The sequence below is a fragment of the Antechinus flavipes genome, chromosome 3 (assembly GCF_016432865.1).
Source record: "Antechinus flavipes isolate AdamAnt ecotype Samford, QLD, Australia chromosome 3, AdamAnt_v2, whole genome shotgun sequence".
NCBI lineage: Eukaryota > Metazoa > Chordata > Mammalia > Dasyuromorphia > Dasyuridae > Antechinus > Antechinus flavipes.
In genome coordinates, this window is record NC_067400.1 from 432338881 (window position 1) to 432365990 (window position 27110).

A 27110-nucleotide genomic window follows, 5' to 3' on the forward strand; every position below is an offset into this window, starting at 1 on the left:
CATCTGGGGGAGGGGGTGGGGAGAAGTAGGAGAAAAATTGGAGCAAAAGGTTTGGCAATTGTCAATGTTGTAAAATTACCCATGCATATAACTTATAAATACAAAGCTATAATAAATTTTAAAAAAAGAAAGGTATGTTCAGAATTTTAAATTGTTTTGTTTTCTTCATAATATATGCCTGTAATATAATGTAATATAATCTCTAAGTAAAAGTAGTTCCATTTTAAAATCTTTTAAAAATATATATGCAGATATATACTAGATAAGTTAATCTATTTTGAAATAAAAGAGATAACCAGAGCTTTACATTAAAAAAAAAAAAAAAAAAAAGAAGAGGTTTTAAAGAAATTGTCTATTGTCGTTTTCTAGGTTCAAAGATCCTAGGAAACTAGGATCCTAGGAAAGTTTTCTTAGGAAATCAAGGAATTTATAAATATTCACTTATCCCATCCCAACATGTCTGTTAGATTTTGAAACACAGAAGCTTGACATTTTTAGTAAATAGAACACTATTGAAATTTTCAAAGCATATAAAGAGCTCTGATATTAAATGTATGCCAAGGACACGTACTAGCTGAAGAAAAATTATGAAGGACAGAAATATAACTGTCCACTAACTTCTGGTAGCAAATTGTGCCTTGTTACTGAAGCTCAGGTCAATATGGACCTTGAAAGCAGGCAGATCTTGAAAGAATAAACTAATTGTGTATTGGAAGCAGCCAGTTATTATGTCTGTTGTAGTAACTTCATCAGTCTCTTGATTTGAGTATGCCTGTGGACTGATACAATGGAAAGATTTCTGGCTGTCAAGTTAGAAATCTTGGATTGAAAACCTACTCCTGACTTTTACTACTTGTGTAGCTTTGGAAAAGTAATTTAGTTCCTATGTATCTCAGGTTCCATATCTGCAAAATGGCTGGGTATATTAGATTACTGTTTTATGTATATATTATATTTTTTGATTATACCAGATGGGAAGTGAGGTAGCACCTAGTTGAGTACCTGGATATTCTAGCTGGTTAGCTAGATGGGTAGAGTGCCTAAACTAGAATCAGGAAAACTCATTTTCCAAAGTTCAAATCCAGCCTCAGACAGTTATTAGTTACGTGATTCTGGACAAGTCATGTAACCTCAGTTTCCTCATCTGTAAAATGAGCTGAGAAGGAATTATCAAACAACAATATCTTTGCCAAGAAAACCCCAAATGGAGTCACAAAGAATTAGGCATGGATGAAAAATGACTGAACAAAAGATGGCAGATCCTTTCCAGCTCTAGATCCACGATCCCATGTCTATAGTGAGACAACAAGGCATAGAAAGAGAGCCAGCCTTTATAGTAAGGAAGATCTCAGTTCACATCTATTTCTGAAATACACTGAATAATCCTGGACAAGGCATCTAATTTCTCAGTGCCTTCAAACAACTCTCTGAGGTTATAACTTATAGGATAGATATTAGTCTTCATTGGTACAAGATGTATCTTTATTAAGAGGAAATACCATTGAAAAAAAAATTTGTTATTCAAACTACATCACATCCACCCCCAAATGAACTATGATAAGGACAGCATTGGAAGAATGCACTGCTGGCAACTTGAGAAATAATAGAAATGGGAAGGCAAATGGAAAGAGTTGAATGTGTTTTTCTCCAGACTCCCAAAGACTCATTGGAAGACACTGACAATGAAAAGTGTAATTTTCTTTATCCTCTAACAAGGAATAGGCAAATTGAATTCAGTAGCCCTAATTCAACAAAGGGTGAAGGCCATCACTTAAAATGGGCAAACCAGGAAGTCTTTAGAGACACCTGGGAAGTCCTTTTACATGTTAACACAAGATGTTATAGGTGTTTAAAAGTAAGAGTTTAAAATAAGTTAACTAAGAGTAAACATTGCTCCTGGTTATTTCATAGCTGGTATCAAAGAGCTGTATCTCTCTAAGAAAGAAAAAAAACATGAAAAGTGAACATCAGTGGAAGGAGCAACAGCAACTGATGTAGTAGAGACAGTGAACAAGCCAGAGCTGCTGCAAGCAGACAACAAAGCAGAAGAAATCCAAATGGCAGAAAAAAGGAGAAGGGCAACTGGCCCTGGACTTGGCCTGAAATTTTCAATAGCAATTCATGGGCTGGAAACTTGTGGTATTTCTCTGATAACAATTACTGGCATGAAGTTATTGTAAACTACTCTCTACGATCCTATTCATTATTTTGTTAGCTTGATATTTGCAAGGGAATTGAAGGTCCATAGGAAAGAATTAGAAACAAGCCAAATTAAGGTGCTTGTAAAGCTTGAGCTTTAAGTGGGGGCAAGTAAAAATTCTTATTATAAAGAAGCCTCCAACATTAAACCCAGTTCATGTGGGATCTGAGTGTGGATCACAAACTATATAGTATTCTGCCAGTGTTCACAAAGATCTTCATCAGAATATTGACTTATCTTTGAAACCCCAATTTTAGAATTATATCATTTCCCCCCTTAAGGGAGATACTTTAAACTATTACTAACATTTAAGTGTAAATAGAGGCACAGAGAACAAGTTTTGATGTGGTATGGAGGAGTAGAATGAGGAAGATTTTTATTCTTGAAAGGGAAGAGATAATACTTCTTACTGGAGGAGAATAATGAGAGAAGATGGGAATAAGGAGTATAAAGTAGGAAGTAGGAGGCATAAAAGATAAACTCAAGCTTCTTCACAATGTCAGCTTCTTATTGGAAAGCACAATGAACCACATTGTAATTTCCCTCTGGAATATTCTCAGTATTTCCTCCCAAAAAGTCAGAAGTCTAATAGAGTCTAAGAAATTTAATTGAGATCTAATTATTAAGCTGGTGGGTATCAATGCTGCTCAATGCTTGGATTAAGCTTCATCATTTTCTCTGACAGTTCTCTGACACCAACACATTTATTCCTTTCTGAGTTTAGCTCCTGATCAATGAGATAGTAAAATGGGATTTGTAATTCACTTAACCCACTCTCTGGCACTTAATAGATGTTTAATAAATGCTTATCACCTTTCTTCCTTCCCTCCAAAAACCTTCTTATCCTAGAAGATCCCTACACTCTTGAACACCTTTCCTTTGATTAGCCTGGAATTTCCATTTTCAAGATGTGGCTCTCAGATGAGTTATATTTACTACTAATTCTCTGGACTTGGTTGTTTTTTCAGCTTCCTTCCCATTAGAATATAAGCATTTTGCAGGCAAGGACTGTTTTTCTTTTTGCTTCTACTTGTATTTTCAGAATTTAGTATAGTACCTAATACAAAACAAGTGCTTATTGACTTTATCCATGCTTTAAGAATCTGGAGTCAGAAAGATCTGAGTTCCAATCCAGCTTTCAGATACTTACTGGCATGTGACTGGGCAAATCACAATATTTCTGTCTTAGTTTTCTTAACTATAAAATGAAAATAATAATACCACCTTAGCTTTGTTGGGAGGATTACACGAGATAATATTTGAAAAAGTGCTTAGCATAGTGGCTGACACATAGTAGTACTTAATGTTTATTACTTATTACTAGAATGCATTGTGATGAATAATTAATTGCTTGATGTGTATTAAACATCTTGGAGGTTACTCCTTAGTTCACTAAGGAACCATTTTATGTACTACAGCAATTGTTTATGAAATGGTATTTAATGGTAAATGATCATCTATAAAAGTGACTAACACCTTAAATGATTAACACACCCATCAATCTCTGACCCAAGATTTCTTTAAAAGTGATTATTTTCACATTCTAAAAGTGAATTAATATAATTCCCTAGATTTTCCTTATAATTTAGTAGAATTAAATACCATGGACCAAAAGCAGGGAAAAGAGAGACCTCAAATTTATTTGCTCTAATTTCTATGCACCACAGTGAAATCCACTGTGGTATCTAGCAAATGCTAGCAGATTTATTTACTTAGCATGAACTGGGGAGGGAAGCATAAAAATTTAGAAAAACCAGTAATTAACTATGTATTCTATTTCCTTTCAAAATATTAACATTTATATCAAATTATCAATACTTGTAGTTCAACATTTTAATAATTGGTGATCTTATTAATGTAGTTACTCTTTCCATTAGGTCAAGCCCGAAGCAAACCCTTTATGCCTTCTCATTCTGTATGATTTTTGTTTGTATCCCCTGTTACATTCTTCAAAGAGGATCCACAACTACTGTATTGGGAGCTTTCTTCTAAGTCTTTTCACATTTAGATGGTGACCAGAACAATTCAAAAGTCAACAAATATGTGTAAAGCATATAGGTTATTCATCTTTACTCTTGATATCTGGTTAACTTATTCTTTTTCCAGCCATATATCTTTGAAGATATATTTTATATTGTTCTGACATATCACTTATAATAAATCATAACATATTTATGACTGCTCTGAATCTCTCCATTGCCCTTTGGGTGACCTTCTAGTCTGAATTGTTGGAAACTTAATGATGTTAAAAAAAAAGTCAGGCCATCTAAGGGAGGGGATGGAGGGAGGGAAGGGAAAAGTCAGAACAGAAGTGAGTGCAAGGGATAATGTTGTAAAAAATTATCCAGGCATATGTTCTGTCAATAAAAAGTTATTAAAAAAATAAATAAAGTTACAAAAATGAAAAAAAAAAGTCGGTTGAATGAAAGGCAATAATTTCTTCAAAAAAAAAAAGCTTTCTAAAGTTAAATTTTGTCCTACCAAGTCAAATACTTTAAAAAACAGTGCAGAAACTATTTACACATATTCTCTATACACCTCAGTCATTTGTTTGATGGTGAAATGAGAAAATATCATGTATGCCAAAGGGTTATCAAACTATGCATGCCCTTTGATCCAGCAGTGTCTCTATTGAGCCTGTCTCCCAAAGAAATCGCAATAAAGGGAAAAGGATCCATATGCGAAAAAATGTTTGTGGCAGCCCTTTTTGTAGTAGCAAAGACCTGGAAACTTAGTGGATGCCCATCATTTGGAGAATGGCTGAATAAGTATGGTGTAGGAATGTAATGGAATAGTATTGTTCTATAAAAAACAATCAGCAGACTGATTTCAGAAAGGCCTGGAGAGAACTACATGAACTGATGCTAAGTGAAGTGAATATAACTAAAAGAACATTGTACACAGCAACAAGAATACGTGATGATCAACTGTGATGGACTTGGTTCTTTTCAACAATAAGGTGATTCAGGTCAATTCCAATAGACTTGTGATAGAGAGAGCCATCTGCATCCAGAGAGAAGAAGACTAGGGGGACTGAGTGTGGATGACAACATATTATTTCATCTTTTTTGTTATTGTTTGCTTCCTTCTTTTTCTTTCTTATTTTTTCCTTTTTGATATGATTTTTCTTATGCAGCATGATAAAGATGGAAATATGTTTAGAAGAATTGCATATTCTTAACTTATATTGGATTACTTGCTATCTAAAAGAGGGGGATGAAGAGAAGGGAGTAAGAAAAATGTGGAACACAAGTTTTTGTAAGGGTAAATAGTGAAAATCTATCTTTGAACATATTTTGAAAATAAAAAAGCTATTATAAAAAATAAAAACATTAAATTCCCTTTTGAATGCTAAAAAAAGAGATCATCTATATGAATCTGACCACTCTTTTCATATATTTATTAAAGATGCCCATCAGATACATAGACTATTTTATGAAGATTTTGTAGCAAAAAGAAAAAAGTATATGGGTTAATAGTTGCTGAGGTCTTCTGTATTACCCTTTTTTAAAAGTAAAAATACTATTTATGACATTTTGCATTCTTTAATAATACACTTTTATGAGATATGTTGAAAACTGATCTTCACATGCATTTAGACTTGTGTTCTTTCCAATATATATTTCTTATGTTATGTATTTACCCAGGTACATCTGCTTTTCCCAAATTTATTTACTTCAGTATCATAGCCATTCCTTTATATAACAAGCTGAGTCAAGGTCTGGTGGTTCCATTATAGTTGATAATGAGAAGATTGAACCATAGAAATGCCAGGAAATCAATTATATTTGCATCTGTTTATTTTCTTCCTTTGAGTCCCATTACAAATGTCCTTGAAGTGAAACAGAATGGCTACCATGGTCTCTCTTCTCTTGTCCTCCCTTCTCTTCCTCCTCCTCCTCCTCCTCCTTCTTCCTCTTCTTCTTATCAGCTCCATTTGCCCTTCAATTTATTTTTACTCTTTTCTAAAGTCCTACTGATTATAATATTCTGTCATTCTCAGAAATATTTTGTAAACAAGATTGTACTTGATTATTGATTGTAATCAGTCTTGTCTCTAGCTTCCATGTCTTCCCATCAGGCAGGAAGATCAAATGTCTGTTGGCCGATGCAGTTTTGGGTTCCTTCTCCTTGGAGATCTTTTAACTTGCCACTTGTCCATACTATTGTAATAGGATTTCTTTTATGTATGGGTTGGACTAGATGACTATTAAGGTCTTTTCTAACTCCCAAATTATTTGATTGTAATTCCCTCAGTGATATTAGTCAATTAGTCAGTTGATAAGCATTTGCTAAGTGCTAACTATGAATTGATGCCTGGAAATAATCTTAAATAGAAAACATCCTGGGCTATTGCCAGTTATCTTGACTTTTGTCTTGCCATTGGACTTCAGTGACTCTGAAGGAGAAAATGAAGCCTATGACTTTGTGCAGCTCTGCTTCATTTAAATACAATTCATACACAAGTGAAAGTATCACCTTGAGATGTCAGTGGTCCTCTTTAAAAATGAACAACAATAACAACATGTTGGATGATAGAATCAGAATAAAAAATTTGACAGGCTAGAAAATGGGGCTGAATTTAATAAGATGAACGTTAGTTAGAATTAAAGATAAATTTCTACTTGGGTTCAAAAATCAACTTGACATATAGAGTGAGGAAAGATATTTTAGAATATGGTTTGGCTGAAAAAGATACAAAAAATTAGTGTACTGCAATCTCAAAATAAGTCAGCAGTGCAACATACTACTTTCTCCCCTCCAAAAAGAAACATTTAATTTTTCTTTACATTGTATTGAATCCTGAATGAGTAATTTCATAGACTTGTCCTTGATCTAGAATATTTTTCTCAATTTTATATACCCTGAAAAGCTAAAATGTGTCCAAAAGTAAACGACCAGATGATAGTAAGACTAGAGATTATATTATATAAAGAATTGATCATGTTTAGTCTTATGAAGAAAAGATTTAGGGGAAGCATGGCAACTATTTTCTAGTATTGGAAAGTCTATCATATAAAAGAGAGGTAGGACTTTTTTGCTCAATCTATGTAGTGATTACATTGAGGAAAATTTCAACTCAATGAACAGAAACAACTACAAAACCTTCATAATTATTAGATCTATTCAAAATTAAACTAAGGAGGTAATGGGTTCATCCTCAGTGGAGGTCTTTCTTTCTTTCTTTCTTTCTTTCTTTCTTTCTTTCTTTCTTTCTTTCTTTCTTTCTTTCTTTCTTTCTTTCTTTCTTTCTTTCTTTCTTTCTTTCTTTTTCAATAAGTTTTAATTGACAGAACCCATGCCAGGGTAATTTTTTACATTATCCCTTGCATTCACTTCTGTTCCGATTTTTCCCCTCCCTCCCTCCACCCCTCCCCCAGATTGCAAGTGGTCCTATACATGTTAAATAGGTTATAGTATATCCTAAATACAATATATGTGCAGAACCGAACAGTTCTCTTGTTGCACAGGGAGAATTGGATTCAGAAGATAAAAATAACCCAGGAAGAAATAAAAAAAATACAAGCAGTTTATATTCATTTCCCAGTGTTCTTTCTTTGAGTGTAGCTGTTAGGTCTCTTTGTCAAAGAAATCCACTTCCATCAGAATACATTCTCATATAGTATTGTTGTTGAGGTATATAATGATCTCCTGGTTCTGCTCATTTCACTCAGCATCAGTTCATGTAAGTCTCTCCAAACCTCTCTGTATTCATCCTGCTGGTCATTTCTTACAGAACAATAATATTCCATAACATTCATATACCACAATTTACTCAACCATTCTCCAATTGATGGGCATCCATTCATTTTCCAGCTCCTAGCCACTACAAACAGGGCTGCCACAAACATTCGTGCACATGCAGATCCCTTTCCCTTCTTTAGTATCTCTTTGGGGTATAAGCCCAGTAGAAACTCAGTGAAGGTTTTTCAAGTGTTAACTGGATGATCAGTTGAGGAGATGTTGAATTCTTGCTAAAATGTATAGTTGGATTAGATAGTCTCTGAAATTCCTTCAATCCCCAAGACTCTGAGAGTCTTAATTTTACCCTTTGGTAAAAAGAACTTTTTATTACTCTCTAGGGCAGTGGTTCTCAAACTTTTGTTCTCAGTATCTTCATGTTGTTAAAAAAAACTATCGAGGTTCTGTTCAAAGAGTTTTTGTTCACATGAGTTATATTTATAGCTATTTACTATATTAGAAATGAATTTGTAGACCCTCTGAAAGGGTTTCAGAGACCCCAGCAATTCTTTGGACTACACTTTGAGGACCACTGCTCTAGGGTCAGGAGAAATAAGTTTAATTCCTCTTCCACATAACTTTTAAATCTTATAAAGCTGCAAATATTTTCCTCTTCAAGACTTTCTTGCAGAAGAAATGTTTCCATGGCTTCAGTTTCTGCTGCTGCTTCTGCTGCTATTCAGTCATTGAGGCATTTCTGACTCTTCATGACCCCATGAACCCTACTGTCCATAGTGTTTTCTTGGCAAATATACAGGAGTGATTTGCCCTTTTCCAGTGCATTAAGACAAACAGAGGTGAAATGACTTGATAATTTAAATTAGGTGAACTCAGATCTTCCTGTCTCTAGGTCCTGTGCCCTGTCCACTGAGACATCTAGCTGCCTCAACTATTGTTCAACCAATTTTTAATAAAATGGATTCTAGTCCTCTCTCACATTGTTTACCTTCTTCTAAACTTTTTTCAGTTTGCCAATACCACTTCCAAAATATGGCATGAAAGTGTATAATTGAAGGTTAATTGGGGCAAAGTAGACACTTAAATATTTGTAAGATTGAATTAAATTGAGTGAATTTAGATTGACTACCACTTTTTCTTCTTTCTATTAATATAGCTTAAACTAGAGTATATGTATGGATAATGAATAGAGGGTTCATCTTAGTATCATGAAGATCAAGTTTAAATATTGCCTGTATTCCATACCACATAACCTCAAGAATTTAATTTACTTAATCCCAAAGTACCTGAGCCAATTTTCTAAAGCAGATTACAGTTGCTGTTTGTCCTTCTCAAAGAGGAAGATATCATCAGGGAAGTGATGCCATGACATGCAAGTGAATTAGAGTTAAATGAGGGGAGGTTGTGCAAGGTCACCTGCCTCACTTTTTCCTCCAGAGCCATCTGGTTCCAGTGGCTATATATATATATATGCAATTGGAGATGGCCCTTGATGCAGTAGGACTCCTTGGCCTTTTTAAGCTAAGGCTTTCAACAGGTCTCAGTTTTATTGGGACTACACTCATTTGGTAATTAAAGGTAGATACAAATTGAGACAAAAAAAATGGATTCTTTTACCTAGTCAAAAAAAAATCTAAATAAAGAAATCTGGAAGGGGAACACCCTCAGATTTCTCTGGCCAAAACAGAAACAACTGCTACTTGCATTCACTCTGAGCTAATCAGGACCCAAACTATGACCATATAAGGCTTGGCCTGTTGTTCAATCTATTGCCCAGCCCTCCCTTACTTAAATTCAATTCATTTGCATGTCAGATGCCTCTTTGATGTCTTGGTCCTCTTCATGAGAATAAACACAATAACTGGCTAGAGATTACAATAGAGCTGCATCATTAAAGGAACTTCCCTACAATAATGACAAACATAAGTTCAATATTAACTATTTTGAGTACCATATCAAACTATCTCAGATTTGCAGTCCAATAAAATGCCCATCTTTATCCTATGAAATGCTATGCAATGAACCAAGAGTACACACGAATCATTTGCCCTTCTCCCTGTAGCAAATGCCTACACATATTCCTACCTAATATATTCCTCTTTTGAATGTCAAAGACCCTGTCTTTATTTACCCCTTCAAAGTGGAGATTATGCTGGGACACTGATGCATTGTTAGTGGAGCTGTGAACGAATCCAACCATTCTGGAGAGCAATCTGGAATTATGCCCAGTTACCAAACTGTGCATACCCTTTGATCCAGCAGTGCTTCTACTGGGCTTATACCCCAAAGAGATACTAAAGAAGGGAAAGGGATCTGTATGTGCCAAAATGTTTGTGGCAGCCCTGTTTGTAGTGGTTAGAAACTGGAAAATGAATGGATGCCCATCAATTGGAGAATGGCTGAATAAATTGTGGTATATGAACGTTATGGAATATTATTGTTCTGTAAGAAATGACCAGCAGGATGAATACAGAGAGGCTTGGAGAGACTTACATGAACTGATGCTAAGTGAAATGAGCAGAACCAGGAGATCATTATATACCTCAACAACAATACTATATGAGGATGTATTCTGATGGAAGTGGATCTCTTTGACAAAGAGAAGATCTAACTCAGTTTCAATTGATCAATGATGGACAGAAGCAGCCACACCCAAAGAAAGAACACTGGGAAATGCATGTAAACTGTTTGCATTTTTGTTTTACTTCCCGAGTTATTTATACCTTCTGAATCTAATCCTTCTTGTGCAACAAGAAAACTGTTTGGTTCTGCACACATATATTGTATCTAGGATATACTATAACATATTTAACATGTATAGGACTGCTTGCCATTTAGGGGAGAGGGTGGAGGGAGGGAAGGGAAAAATTAGAACAGAAGCGAGTGCAAGGGATAATGTTGTAAAAAATTACCCAGGCATATGTTCTGTCAATAAAAAGTTATAATAAAAAAAAGAGAGAAAATATATGTAGAAGTATTACATGTTTCACATATGTTGGTTTACTTAACATCTAGGGGAAGGGGTCTGGGCAAGGGAAGAAGAAAAAAATTGGAGCACAAGGTTTTTCAAGGGTGAATGTTGAAAACTATTTTTGGGTATATTTTGAAAATAAAATTATTTACAATTAAAGTTTCAAAAAAAGTAGAGATAATGATATTTTGGTGCTTTCATGCCTTCTTTCCCTTTAGAATTATAGCAAAAAAAAAAAAAATTACCTCCATTTTCACTACTGATTCTTCCTTTCACTGAAAATCAGAATTCATCAAGCCTTGGGTTGTTAACCACTAAGAGAAAATGTGAATTCAGTTTAGACTAGAAAACTAAGTTTTAAGACTAGTTTTATCCAGGGATCCTCAAACTATGGCTGGCAGGCCAGATGCAGCAGCTGAGGACAATTATCTCCCTCACCCAGGGCTATAAAGTTTTTTTATTTAAAGGCTCACAAAACAAAGTTTTTGGTTTTACTGTAGTCTGGCCCTCCAACAGTCTGAGGGACAGTGAACTGGCCCCCTATTTAAAAAGTTTGAGGACCCCTGCCAGTCAGATGATGGATTGTGCTAATACTATTGCTATTTAATCTAAGAGAAAGTATAGGTTCAAACATTAGACTTACGTGCTTAATTGAAGAACTAATGAGAACACTGTCAATAATTTTCAATAGCACTTAACACTTATCTTACCAACTACAATTCCACTGACCAACTTTCATTAATATAGAATGGTATTGATCTTGTTGCCACCTACTACTTTCAAGGGAAACAGCAGAGTAACAAGAGAGATGGGGCTGCCATCAGGCAATCTGGTTTCAAATCCCAGCTATGCTACTGATTAACTTTGTGACACTGGGCAAATCACATAAGAGCTTTATGCTTCATTTTCTCTACATGTTAAATGAAGGAGTTGTTTTAGATCACCTCGAAGGCTGCTTCCAACTTTATATCTATGAACCTCTTGGCCTCCCCAACTGATTCCTCCAATATAGTTGCTATGGTATAATGCTTCTCCCAAATATTTTTAATGATTACCATACAATTTCTGCCTAAAATATAATGTTTTTAAATCAAGTCAAATAAGCTGTTCAATGAAAGAAAACTCTTACCTTCTAAATCTTCCTTTTCAAAGTGTGTTTTGAGGATTGAGCGAGTTCCACCTCTATCCACAATAGCTTCTTCATCATTTCTCTGCAGAGTGAAGGAGGAAAAAAAGAATGCCCAAAGGTTAAAAATGCCATTTTACCTTAAATAATGTAATTTAATATAATATAAGTACTGTATTTGATGATTAGTTACTGATGTACAAAGGAAGGAATTAAATTGCCTGATAATATATCCATAGGAAAACTATTTAATTTTCAATGAAGTTAAAGGTAGACAGTATTGTTGATTGAGTCCCTTTTAAGGAAACAGGAATTAATAAGCAAATCAAGAGACATAATATTAATTATCAAGAATGTTAATGATGTTAATATTACTCATTAATAACTATTAGACATAAGACATTGGACTAGGTCCAAGGGGAGATACAAAAAATTAAGGTTTGGCACCTGCTCTTATGATGTTTATAAACTAGATATTGATGGAATATAAAAGGGAACATAGCATTTAGTTCTTTTTTTTTATTTCATATATTTTAATCTTTGAGATACAATTCCTACATCAAGATGACATTTTGAACTAAGAAAGCAAAATGTAATAATCATTAGTACTATTAACTGTTAAATATTATAGTTAGGTTAGAAAATGCTAGTATTATTAAAAATGGAAAAAGAAATATAATCACTTGAAATCAATTAGTAGTAATCACAGAGTGAACTACAATTCATTATTTTGTTTCTAGATAAAGTATTTTGTGCTAATGGTAAACTATAAACCACAATTATTTATTTGCTTTCAATTCAACAAGCACTTTTAAATGTCTGTTTGTTTTAGGCACTAGAAATACAAAGATAAACAATAAAATTACTCCTGACTTCAAGTTGTTTTTGATCTAATGGCCAGTGGAGGATGGTAAAAGATAGTGGGGAAGGTATAACATGTATGCAAATATGTACGTTATTAAGTAGAGAGTGTGAGGACAATCAACACATAGACAAAACAATCTGAGAAATATAAGCAACCAGGAAAGGTGATTCATGCTAGATGGGGAGACTGAAGTTAATGTGTTGCTTGAGTTCCAGTGTGCTAAGCTATTGTCTATTTACATATATTATATGTCTATTTACATCAAATCTAGTACTAATATAATGAGATTTTGTACTGATCAGAGTAGCTACTGTACTTTTAGCCTGAACTAGATAGGGTGACTCAGTCTCAAAAAAAAAAAAAGAAAAGAAAAGAAAAAAAAGGGAAGGGAAAAGAAAGGGAAGAAAGAAAAGAGAAAGAAAGAAGAGAGGGATGGAGGGAGGGATGAGGAAAGAAGGAATTTAAGAAGAGATGACTCTCAGGGAAGAAGACTTCACGGAGAAAGTAACAAAAGATCTAGATCTTCAAGGAAGATTAGGAATCCAAAGAAAAGAAATGTGAGAAGAAAGTTTTGTAGGAATAGTCAGTATCAATGCCCTTAGAATACAAGTATTCAGCTCTATCTATAGCTATATATTTCACTTTACTTAAGACAGAAGCCTTAGATGGAAGTCTTTTAATCATTTTGTACAGTTGTGAGAACTTTGATTCACAAGTAAAGGAAGATGAGGATGGAGATTCTTGAGTGAGTAGAATCCAATGTGCTGTGAGAAGTTATGAGGAGACATAACTATCAAATTTGGATTCATTGTAATAAATTGTCTTAATAAGTTTTCTGACTGAACAAAACAAGAAAGTATGGAAATGTTGAAGTTTTTTGGTTTTCTTCTAATATATTCCAAATGAGGTAGAAAATATTTATTTTTTCCTTTTACTAAAGAAGAACACATGAGATTAAGAAATATGATAAATTGATCTTGTGTTCTATTTTTGGAGAAGAAAAAATATAACATTTCATTATGTCAATGAGTTCTTTTTCATAATTATGATAATTTTGGTGATTAATCTTTAGGGGAAAGGAGGCTGAATAGACTCAATGAGTCTTGATTCTGGTCTGGGAGACTGATTGAGTCTTTAATAAAGTTATTCAAAATGAATTAATCATGTCTGTTAGTCTAGCACATCAACAATCAATAGCTAAAGATTAGGACCATTTAAGAACACAAGTTCATATCTAGAAAGTCACTTAATCTAATGAAAGCAACTCTGAAGGATCAAGAAACATATATTCAATTCTCCTTCCTGTGTAGTCATCTGTTCCTTGACAACTGCCTTACCAATCTGGAGAAACTTCTGCTCTGGGACTACTCTCATGATTGGTGATTGATTCTTCTCTACCACTATTTTAAGGGAAACCTTAGCCATAAGTCATTTTGTTCAATACATTTCCCAGATATCTTCTCAATGTGTGGCTTTTTCTCCTCTCCCTTTCCACCCTTTTTCCCTACCAAGTTCTAGATTCATGAACCATGATCAAATCAACTCTGTATTTATTCCCTGATGGTGTATGTCAAAATGCTCCCTTATGTCTCTAATATAGCTACCTTTGTGAGTTGTTTCCCTTGTTAGAATGTAAGCTCCTTGAGATCAAAGACTGTAATTGCTTTGTCTTTATACTCAGTTTAGCACAGTATGTGTAGTAAGAGCTCACTCAAAGCTTTTTGATTTTTTAATCCATTCTGAGAAATTTGATTAGGCAAGACTATGATGTGGCTTGCAGCCTATATGAGTTAGGTAGTAGAGGAAACTAATTCACTAAGGGGCAAATCAGATGAAAGATCGTTTATAAAGTTTACTTCAAAGAGTCAATCAGATCACAAAAGTGATCCATTCCATTTGGGCCAGAGAGTTAAAAGGTCAAGTCATTAGATCTGAAATTTTAAAGCAGTAGCATTGTGATTCAGAAAGGAAAGTCATTTCTTGCTGGGACTCTAGGGATGAGATTGTGAGCAAGATAGACTATGTTAGGTCATTAGCCAGAGATTCAGAGGGTCAGATAGTGAAACAAATAAGTTATGTTGATATTAGAGAAAAGTCTTTACCCAAGCCCAAATCACCATAACCAATTGCAGGTTGAAGAGCCAGATTCCAGAGGACTCCAAAGAATAATTCTGGCTAGCAAATCTATGATCACAGAACCAGAACTTGCTTCACATCAAGGCTCAAGTAGATAATAAAAATTTTAGGCAAGGGACAGTTAAGGAGAGTGGATAAAATGTTGGGAAAGCTTTAAATCATGGATATTTTCTTTTTCTTTGGTTACTATTCCTTCCATTTCTTATTTACTTTTCCTCCCCCTATCACTCCCATGTACATTCCTTTATGATTTTTTATTGTCAATCCTCTTTAATTAATGTAAGAATTGTGTGTTTTAAAGAGAAAATGGAAGTCACTCAGAAAAAATTTCAGAAATGCTTAAGTTCCAGGTACTATGTTAAGCAGTGAGGATACAAAAAAGACAACAAAAACAAAAACCAGCTTCTGCCCCCATGGAGTAGATATTTTGATGGGGGAAATAACATAAATAATTAGTTGCATGCAAGATATATTAAGAATCGATAGAAATTAATCTAAGAGAAGGCACTAGTAGTTGGAGAAAACAGAAAAGGCCTCCTGCAGAAAGTGGATTTTGACTTGAATCTGGAAAGAAGACAAAGGAAGCTACTAGGTGGATCAGAAGAGAAAAAACATTCCAGGCATGAGGAGCAACCAATACAAAGGAAAAAAAGCTAGAAGATGGACTGCCATGTTCAAGAAAGCGTGAATAGGCTAGAATAGAATGTAAAATGCATGTAAAAAAATAAAGTACAAGAACCCTGGAAAACTAGGAAGGGACAGGTTACAAAGTGATTCTACCAAACAGAGAAATTTATATCTGGTCCTGGAGGTAACAGAAATTTACTATTGAGCAGGAGATATGGCTTGGTCAGACCTAAGATTTAGAAAAATTACCTTGGCAAATGAGCATAGGATAGATTAAGAAATGAAAGAATTGAGCTAGAGACCAATTAGAAAACTCTTGTAAAAGTTCAGGCAAGAATTGCTAAGATTGTGGCTACTTGACTGGAGAGAAAGGAACATATGTAAGATACATTCTAGAGATTAAAAACTACAAAATTTGTTAACAGAATAGGTATATGGAGTGAATGGGAAGGAAGAATCAAAGATGATATCAATCTTGTGAGTTTGAGTTACTGGAAGGGTGATAGTATCCAATTATAATAAGGAATTTTGGAAGAGGGAAGGATTTAGGGGACAAATAATGAATTCTATTTTGTATATGTTACATTTGAAATGCTTATGAGATATATAGTTTGAGATATCTAGAAGGCATTTTGTGACATGCCAGTGTAGCATAGAAAGTAGATACTTAAATCTACAGAAGGTGATAAGATCACCAAATAATATAAAGCTGAAAGATAAAAGGGCCCAGGATAAGGTTTTAAGAAATAATCACATTTAGTGGGTATGACATGGATAAAGATTTGACAAAGGATACTAAGGAGGAGCAATAAGAGAGAGTTAGGAATGAGCAGTGACATTAGAACCTAGAAAAGAGATAATAGCTGGGAGCAGGAAATGATCAAAAATGTTCAGAGGAGAACAGGATTGATTAAAAAATCTTTGGATTGAGCAAGTAAGTGATCATAGTTAACTTTGCTTAGAGTGGTTTCTGTTGAATGGTGAGGTCAGAAATTAGATGGTGGAAAATCGAGTGAGAAAAATGGAAATAAAAATCCCCTATATGGATTATTTTCTCAAGGAGTTTAGTTATAAAGGAGAAGAGTGTTATTAGATGATAGCCAGCTGAGATGATGGGATCAAATGAGGAGGTAGGATAAAATTGAGGAGATATGAATCTTTTTGTAGACTTTGGAAAAAGAACCAGTAGATAGGGAATGAGATGAGATAAAATGGTAAGTGAAGGTATCTTAGAGTGAAGATGATAATAGGGAAAATCTGTTAGAATATGTATAAACAGATGGTATACAGGTATGTGTAGAAGAATTTGACTAGAAGTAGAGTCACTTCTTCCAAACTAGAATGAAAGAGGAAAAAATGGTGGAAGATGTGTAAGAGACACAAGTTAAGGAGGAGTGGGTAAAGGAAGGCTCTTAAGGAATTGTCTTAGTATTATCTGTTACTTATAAGACAAGGTCTTCAGCTGAAAGTTTTGGGGAATAGGAGAGTGAATCAATTACTGTATAATGAATCTTTATTTCAATGCTGTGAGGATTCAGTTGAGATTAGATAATGTAAATTTTGGTGTACCTAATTGGCAGTTTTATGATTTCTGCTATCTCTATTTGGTACACAGTAGTAGGAAAAAAGAACCCTTTCAGTCTTCTCTCCACAGGATATATAGAATTTGGGCTTCTGGTAATGATATAGAAGTGTTAGCATAAAATTTGAAGTGGACTTCACTGAATTAAAATTAAGAATTGCTGGTAGGAGAAAAAAAATGTATAGTTATGCTACTGCATACATAAGCTAAATATACCCTATGATACCACAGGAAATTACTGACATTCGTCAAACCATCAGATCCTAAGATGGGAGGGCTCCTATTGGTTCCATCCTTTTCTTCATCCAGGTAGGAGTTTTTAACTAAAATGAATGCTACACATAGACTAACTATGAAAGAATAAAGAGATAAAAGAATGTTGTTGTGATTGTGTAAAAGACTTCTTAGATAAGGTTGGACTTGAATTGGTCCTTGAAGAATAGTATCACTGAAATAGGCATATAGAAAAAGGGCAATTCCAGGCAAGGAAAAAAAAAGATTAATTTAATAGTGAGCTGAAAATAAGCATAGATGGAAAGGGGCAACTTGGTTAAGTGAAAAGATTCCTATTCATAAGTAGCAGGAGATAAGTCTAGAAAAGTAGGTGGGAGAATACAAAGGGCACTAGCCTTAGGGGTTCATAGTCTATCCTGTAGGTAATGGTGAATAATAAAAGGTTTTTGAGCCACAAAAAGATGTGATCTTTTTGTAAAGGGAAGGATATTTTAAGAAGATTAATCTGGTAACACTGTAAAAATAGATTAAACTGGCATACAATATAGACAGATAGAGACTGCACAAAACTAGTCAGGAGATTATAATAATAATCTAGATGTAAAGTAAGTATAGCTTAAATTAGGGTAGAATGAGTATGAATAGAAAAGACATATGGGAAAGATTTCAAAGAAAGAATAAAATAATACTTGTGACTAACTATGGGGGGCAAAGAAAAGGAATATATAATTTTTGAACCTGAGGTAAATGGGTGAATGACAATGGTATCAACAGAAACAGCAATGTCAAGAAAGAGAAGGCGTTGGATCAAAAGAATATAGACTAGCTTTAGACATGCACAGTTGGAACTAAGAGCAGAATATGCACATATAAATTTTTAACAAGCAGGTGCAGAATTGGGAGATGAGCCTAGGTGAGATGTGAGGCTTGGAGACAGAGCTTTGGGAATTGTCCTCACAGAAGAAATAATAGCAAAAGCCAAGAGAATAAGCAAGTTCACTGAGGAATAGTTTTAATTTAATATTATGTCTGCAGTTGATTATATAAGGACAGAAGGTAAGCAATCTCCTATATGATGTGACTCGAGGGGCCCCAAAAAATAACTTGCTTGCTTTAAATTATCTTCCTCATTTGCTCTGCAGGGTATCCCAAATTCCCACTTTTCACTCCTCTTAAAATAATTAATTATAAACACTCACTGAAGATAATTAAAAGATAAATAGAGAGAAGGGAACTGAAAAATTAAGTAAAATCAGCTACTACCACTTCAGTCAAAACCAGTTTATCAGATTAGCTGAACCAGTCATATAATGGCATTGATTCAATAGCAGAAAGAATGAGTAGGATGGAATTGTAGTATTTTATTGTTGTTGTTGTTAAGGTTGGGAGGAGAAAAGAAACCTAAGGCTTGAAACATAGGAAAAGGTGTTAAATTGGGGTTGGGAATAGATAGAGAAAGGCCTAAAGACTTGCTTGTTTGGGAAAACAAATTGTAACAGGATGGTCATAGGGAATGTGAACATAAAAGGGAATGAAGGTGCACTGGAAACAAATAATCTATTTTACAATTTTGCTTAGGGCCATCCCTGATAATATCTTATTACAATGGGGTAAAATGCTTTAGATATCTAGTTGATCTTATATATGAAGCCCAATGAGTTTCCACTGACTGAAAATTATAGGACTAGGAAGTCATGTTTTTTGAGCTGTTCCAATTGTATGTATTAAGCATTGGCCAAGAAGAGATAAAGGGAGAGTTCAACAAGACTAAATCAAACAAGGCATCACATTCCAACCTCTCACTCCCAAAACACTTGTTTTCTGCTCATCAAAAGGCCTATCACATTAACCTAACCAACCCAACTAAGGGTTTTAACAGGTACTGCCTACTTAGCATAATATTTAAACAAAAGAAAAGAGGAGGATGACTCAGATTTAAATAGCCCTGCAGATTTAACAAAATGCTTTATTTCACTTAAACATCAGAACAACTAAGTGAAATAGATAGTACATGTATTAAGAGATGAAGAGATATAAACCCTGAGAGTTTATAGCTTGTCTAAGCTCAAGAGGCATAGCTCAAACTCAATGCTTTACATTATACCCTTTTGCCTTTTTAAACTCCTTTCTCTCTCAGGATAGCTAAAAATGGTTCTCAAGCTGTAGCTCTTTTTAAAGCAGAAAAGGCTTAATTAATAATACTATTAAATAAGAATAAATACTGTCACCTATTTGGGAAATAGAAAAAAGCTTTTTTAATTGATTAAAATAATCATGATAATGGCTTTGAATTTCATGTTATTTATAGATTAGTGCTTTCAACTGATGATTTGGAAAAGATTATAGACAGATTTCACTCCAGTATAAGCCCATATACTGTTTTACGGATATTAGAAATAAAACTCAGCAGAGAACAATATACTTTGTTGCCAGTGGCCTATTTTTGCAGTATGTCCTATTTGAGTAGAGGCAATGCCAATAGTTTAAAATCAGAGAGAACAAGAGTCAGATATCTAGTCCAAGTAAGAGAATAGGAAAATGAAGGAAGGATTTGCTGATGTTCTATTAGTCTCATTAGCAACATTTCCTTAGATTTCATCAAACTGAAGGACTAGGTGACCCAAACAATACAATAAAGATGGTGAGGGCCTTAATACAGTTTGGAATTTTTTCCTTGTAATGTTATAAGAAATAAAAATATACTCTGGCTGTTAGATTAATACAAGTTTATTCAAGATTTGATCTTGATAACTTTACAAAGAAAATAAAATCCTTTTCTACTCACTGGAAGACAATCAAATATGTGCCACATTAGAATGTAATCATTTCCTCTGAGGTGCTATCAGGAAGAATGCTGAAGGTTAACTCATGTAACCATGTCAGATGTTAGAAGGAGGGCTATTCTAACATGACTCACCCACAGCAGTCTCTTCATGCAGTTACAAAATTAGTATTTTTTAAATGAAAGTGATTTATTATTGCAGATGAAATAATGTAGATAATATACCTTATAAACATTAAAATAATATACATTATACATATATGTGTATACATATATATACATACACACACATATACATTACATAAATTAATGTGCATATTATTTGTTTTCTTCTAGGGAACATTACAATTTTCTTTATGTAAGACTTTTTAAATAACTCACCTTTCTTGTGCCTATGAAAAAATAAATGTTGTGCTCATATGCAAATATGTTATTGGACCACTCTCAGCAGAAGAGTTTTGTTTTTTCCAATAATGATGATAGTCACACATGCTTTCCAATCTAGTTTCCCTTATGAACAATTGCATGCTTTTATGTCATGGCTTACCAGGATTAAAGTACAGTCTGTGGATTTGAAATAATCATTTGTGCAAAGTCAATTGGCCTACTTGAGGATGCATCTGCATCACATTAACACTATGTGAGGTCCAAGGTAGTTAGCTGCATATGTTAAACCTTGTTATCAATTAATTTCTATGTATTAGTTTCTTTGGTAGTAAGGGTTGGTGGTAGTCAGGGTGATTAGGGTGGGGGAAGATAAAGAGGTAGGAGGTAGATTTGCAAGAAAAGAGTTTCTATAAAAGCACACGATATTTGTAGCAAATATGTAACTTTCTGGAAACCAAAAAGAATTCAATTGTGTTATTATGATTTCTTCAATGTCAGTAACTTTTACTGATCCCAAATCATAACAATAAAGTTTAGCTGGCTACCATCCTCTGTAAGACACCATACTAATTTACATTCATTAAAAATATCATAGATTATGTTTCCTTTAAGTTCAAAAACACTGTGGCAGTTTTTATATTTTATGTAGTGAGGATTAGTTTATATTACTTTTTCTTACATATTTATCTGCTTGTTTTAGTCTCCTTGTCTAGATTGTCATCTTTATTATGCTTCTTACCTACAGTTGTACCCCAAAGTTATCCCTTGGTTTTATTTTTTTCTCCCCACTCTTACTGTCTCTGTCTGCTTGCCTGTTTGTCTCTTTCTCAGAGATATCATTAGTCACCATGTTCTCATAAATTTCATTCTCATCTCTCTATGCTAATGACTGCCTTTCTATATATCCAATGCTAGTCTCATTCCTGAGCTACCATTTTGTATCAACAATGCTCTCCCAAACATTTTGAACTTAATATTCTTTAGGCATCTCAAACTCAAAATATTATAGAACTCAATATTTCCCCCTGCTATTGCAAAACCCACCCTCCTTCCAAACTTCCTTATTTCTATTGAGGATGCCACAATACTTCCTAGTCACCCAAGTTAACAAACTCAGTGACATGCTTGGGTCTACTCTCACTCATCTTACATATTCAATCACTCACAAAATGTCATTTTAACTCCAGATCTTACATTTCTTTTTTTCTCTCCACTCACACCACTACTACCCAGGTTCATGCCCTTATTGCTCTTGTCTGAACTACTGAAAAGGCTTCTTAATTGGGTTTTTTTTTTTTTGGCCCCAAGTTTCTTCCCATCCACCTGACAAAGAGATTTTTAAAATATATGATCATATTACTCTATCACCCAATAAACTCTGTAACTGTATGTTATCTTGAAGATCAAATATGAATTTTTTTGTTTAGCATTTAAAATGCTTTACAATCTGGACTCAACTCAATTTTTCTAGTTTAGTATATGTTATCCCTCTTCATAATACCACAACCCTGTACCTAGTCAAACAGCTTTCTTACTATTCTCTCATATTTGGGTTCCAATTCCCCTCTCCATTTCTTTGCACTGAATGTTCCCCATGTCTGGAATTCCTGGACTCTCTCCTTAACTTTCTCTCTTAGAATCTTTAGATTCTTTCAAGGCTCAGCTCAAGTACAGCCTTCCCTCCAAAATTGTCTTATATCCCATTTTGTATCAATTTAATATACTTCTTTATATGTACATGCTGATGGGATTTTGGATGGGAAAATTTTGTTTTTTTGCAATTTTGTTTGCAAATCTATCCATTTTAATGTTCTTAATTTTTATATTTATCTTTAAATTTTATTGATTGCTTTATTTTTATGCATATCCTGTGTTTTTATAGAAACTCTTTTCTTGTTAAATATTTATGATTATTCCCATTTCACCAGAAATCTCTTGTAATAAAGGGAAGCAATAAAATAAAATAACAATGAAAGTACATGCAACATTTCACATTCATAGAAAATCCTATCCTTCTGGGTTTGTTTTATTTTCTCACCTTCCAATTTTTTACTCCAGTGGGGGAAAAACAAATTTCTTATAACAAATATGCATAATCAAACAAAACCAATTCCCTCAATGACTGTATATTTAATTAGTTGAGAGGCAATTGAGGTTAAGTGATTTTTCCAGAGTCATACAGCTAATAAATGTTGTGTCTAAAGCCAGATTTGAACTCAGTTCCTCCTAACTCCAGGGCCATTGCTCTATCTATTGCACCATCTAGCTGCCCCTCAAATATTGTATACAAAAATATACCTATCATTCTGCACCCTAAATTACTCATATCTATGTAATAGAGAGCATATTTTTATAAGTTCTTATAGTAAGGACTATTTCAGTTTTATCTTTTATCTCCAGAGCTTAATACAAGGTGTGGTATCTAGTGAGTATTTAATAAATGCTTGTTGATTGATTTGTTCATATTAATCTTTTTTTCCTCACATAACTTCAACCATTGACTCCTCATGTGTGGTTTCTTCCAAAGGATACATGGAATGCTTAGGTATTAAGATGCTCAAGACCGACATTTAAAATTTCTAATATTTGAGGTAACTGGGCTTTATAATCTCATTTCCATTAGAACTTCCTCTTGTCATTTAGTTTCTAGTCCTTTCACCAGCTGAGCAGCTGTCCTCTGAATATATTCCAATTTGCTGTAGCATCACTGTTGAAGTTTTTAGATCCTTAGCAATTTAGATCTCTTATTTTACAGAACTGAAAACTGAGACTTAAGAGTGATGTTTTGTACATACTCAGTAGCACAGCTAAGATTTGAATCTAAGACCTATGATTCAAAATTAAAGGCTTTTTTCAATAGAGATGCTTTTTACTCAAAATGTGGTATCCAAAACTAATTAAAAGAATCTGGATATTAACTGACAAGGCACAGTACAGAAGGACCATTACCTCCTGTGTCCTAGGCACAATACTTGACTTATGATTTGTCAAATTATATTGTTGATGAATATTCAGCTTCAAGTCCACTAAAAGCTCCAAATATTTTTCACTCAAACTATTATCTAACCATGCCTTGTCATCATATATTTGAGAAATTAATTTTTTATTCTATATATATGATTTCATATTTATCTCTATCCAATTTCATCTTAGATTCATCCCACTCTTCTAATTATTCTAGACTATTTTGGATCATCCATCATGTTGGCTATTCCTTTTAGATTTGTGTCATGAAAATCTGATAAGGGTAGCTTTTATGTCTTCTTCAAAATAATTAATTTTAAATATGACAGGGTCCTGAGGCACTTCACTAGCAACCTACCTCAAAGCTGACATTTAATTATTAACAATTATTCTTTGGATACAGTCTTTCAACTAGTTCTGGTAAAATAACTGTGCTGTCACTCAAATCCATGTTTCTAGATCCTATCCATAAGAGGTACTTGGCAGATTTTATCAAATTTTTGATAAGATATAGTTAACTATGTTTATAGTCTTTTATTACCTTGACTTAGCTGCCTAGTATTTATCAGAAAATGAAGTAAATCTTGAGTAATTATTTATTAAGAAGAGGTCCTGGCTCTTAGTGATCATATGTACCTATAGATTCCAGTTTCTCACAGACTTTTACTATTTCACTCTTGCATAATTCATATTCATTCAAAGTGACCTACTTAATATTTCCAAAACTTCCCATTTCATCTTCTGCTTCCATACCTTCATACATACTGCGCTCCACCATATCTGGAATGTACACCCTCTTCACTTCTACCTCCTTAGATTTTCTAGCATTCAAGTCTCAGATCAGTCAGATCTCCTATAGTACACATTATCTAATATCCCTACTTATAGTCCTATCTTCTTTTCCAAATTACCTTGTACTTAATTGTGTACATATTGTAACCTAAGATTCTTGAGAGCAGAAACTTTTTTATCTTTTTATGTCCAGCATCCAAAGAAAATAATATCTTTTACATAGTAAGTACTTAATAAATGTTAAATGAATTGGATTGAATCATCATTTCCCTATCTAAGAAGTTACCAATCATACCATTTGGATGTCCTATTTTGATGCACCATAGTTATTCTTTCTGAAATACCAGTTTTACAAGGATAGTCTACCTGTCAGATCTATGGAGAAGGAAAGAATTTATAGACAAAGAACTAAAGAACATTACAAAAATTACAAAATTATCAATGGATAATTTTAATTACATTAAATTAAAAAGATTTTGAACAAACAAAATTCATGTAGCCAAGATTAGAAGGGAAGCAGAAAGCTATGAAGCAATTTTTACAGCCAGTTTTTCTGTTAAAGGCCTCATTTCTAAAATATATAGAAAACTGATTCAAATTTATAAGAATAATAGTCATTTAACTGGTAAGTGGTCAAAGGATATGAACAGACAATTTTCAGATGAAGAAACTGAAGCCATTTCTAATAATATGAAAAATTACTGTTCTAAAATTATAAATTACTATTGATTAGAGAAATGCAAACTAAGATACCTTTGAAGTACCACTTCACAACTCTCAGATTAGTTAAGATGACAGGAAAAGATAATGAAAAATATTGGACAGGATGTGGAGAAAATAGATTCTAATATATTGTTGGTGGAATTGTGAAATGTTCCAACCATTCTAGAGAACAATTTGGAATTGTAACCAAAGGGCTATAAAACTGCATACTCTTCAATGCAGCAGTGTCTCTACTGGATCTGTATTCCAAAGAAATCATAAAAGAGGAAAAAATGATTCACATATGCAAAAATGTTTGTAGCATTCGTTTTTGTAGTAGCAAGGAACTGGAAATTGAATGGATGCCCATCTGAAGAATGGTTGAATAAGTGATGGCATATGAATGTGATGGAATATTATTGTTTTACAAGAAATGATGAACAGACTGAAAAAACTTCCATGAACTGATGCTGAGTGAAATGAGCAGAACCAAGAGAGCATTATACACAGTAAGAACAAGAATATGCAATGACCAACTGTGATAGACTTGGCTTTTCTCAACAATGCAGTGATTCAAGGCAATTCCAATAGACTTGGGATGGAAAATGCCATCTGCACATACACACAGAGGACTATGGAGACTGAATGTGGATCAAAGTATATAGTATTTTCATCTTTTTTTGTTTGCATCTTTCTTTCTTTTTTGTGTTTTTTCCCCTTTTGGTGTGATTTTTCTCACACAACATGAAAAATATGAAAATATGTTTTAAAGAATTGTACACATTTGACCTATATCAGATTGCTTGCTGTCTTAAAAAGGAAGAAAGGGAAAAAGAGAGAAAAGTCTGGAACACAAAGTCTTACAAAAATGAATGTTGAAAGCTATCTTTACATGTATTTGGAAAATAAAATACTATTGAAAATAAAATAAAATAGCAGACATGCAAGAATCATGAAAATAGTTCACTCACTGATAGTACTTTGGGAAGAAAAATAACCAAGTAGCAATTTAATACATATCCAGTATTTGTAGTTGCATTACTTTTATGAAACTAGACTCCCAGACTAGAGGGCAAAATATATACATACACATATACAAATACAACCAAGAAACTAAACAGTACCACTGGGTGTAAGACTCTTTAGAAGATGATTTAGTTTTCATAGTTTCCTGTGGCATATTTAAAGGATATATTAAGAGTATGTGGCTAAGTCTTATTGCTCTTCCCCTTACAGTTATTCTGTATTCATCTTTGGAGTTAACAATCTCCCTAATATTATTTTGATCTTACTTCCTTGTTAAATTCAAATTCATTTCTTAGAATCAAAGAATTTCAGACTTGAAAAGGACTTCAGATGTGTTCTATTTTACTCTGTACCTAAAGAAAGATCCTATCTACAACACGTCACATAAATGACCATCCGGTCTTCACTTAAATAATTTCAATGAAGAGAAACTCTTATTTTAGGAAAATTATAATAAAAGACTGAGTTTGGGGGTGGAGGGGACTAAAAGGAGATTCATGGAAAGCTGCATACCAAAATAGCTTATGACAGAAAAATTTATTCTTCAAATGCACTTACTTAGATTCAGGACCACGGACAGGGATTTTTTAAAAAGCAGCTAAAAGATAGACTGTGAATGAAGCTTTGCTTTTATCCTATATCTGACAGATTGGCAAATTATCTTTTGAAAAAAAGGAAAATCACGTTCCTCGATTTTTCCTCCACATATCAATGCTATTGTGGAAGCAAGGGGTAGAGGCTCTTCCTATCTTTAGGACTTGAGTTTTTGGTAGATGAATGAGGAATGTAATCTGAGATTGATAGAGTGGTGTGATCTACTCTCACTCTTTAGATTTACTATGAAAAATGACATCCTAAGAATTCCAATACAACATACATTTCTTTGAAATGCCTTGCAAATGATTTTTTTCCCTCCTATAGAATTAAACAAGCTCAATAAGTAAATGTGAAAGAACTTTTTTGAGAGAAGTTATCAATTCTGCTAAAATGTTAGCATGGAGGAAATGGTTCAAGTA

The 27110-nt window shown here is 33.7% G+C and overlaps 1 protein-coding gene across 6 annotated transcripts in view; it reads right to left on the bottom strand.

Moving 5' to 3' along the window:
* The window catches only part of SLC4A10 (solute carrier family 4 member 10), a 366372-nt gene that overhangs the window by 210295 nt on the left and 128967 nt on the right, over nucleotides 1-27110 (bottom strand). For all 6 annotated transcript variants that reach the window (XM_051986269.1, XM_051986272.1, XM_051986271.1 and 3 more), the window contains exon 2: nucleotides 12001-12082. In XM_051986269.1, the coding sequence (XP_051842229.1) occupies nucleotides 12001-12082 (82 nt within the window). The remainder of the gene's footprint in view (nucleotides 1-12000; nucleotides 12083-27110) is intronic.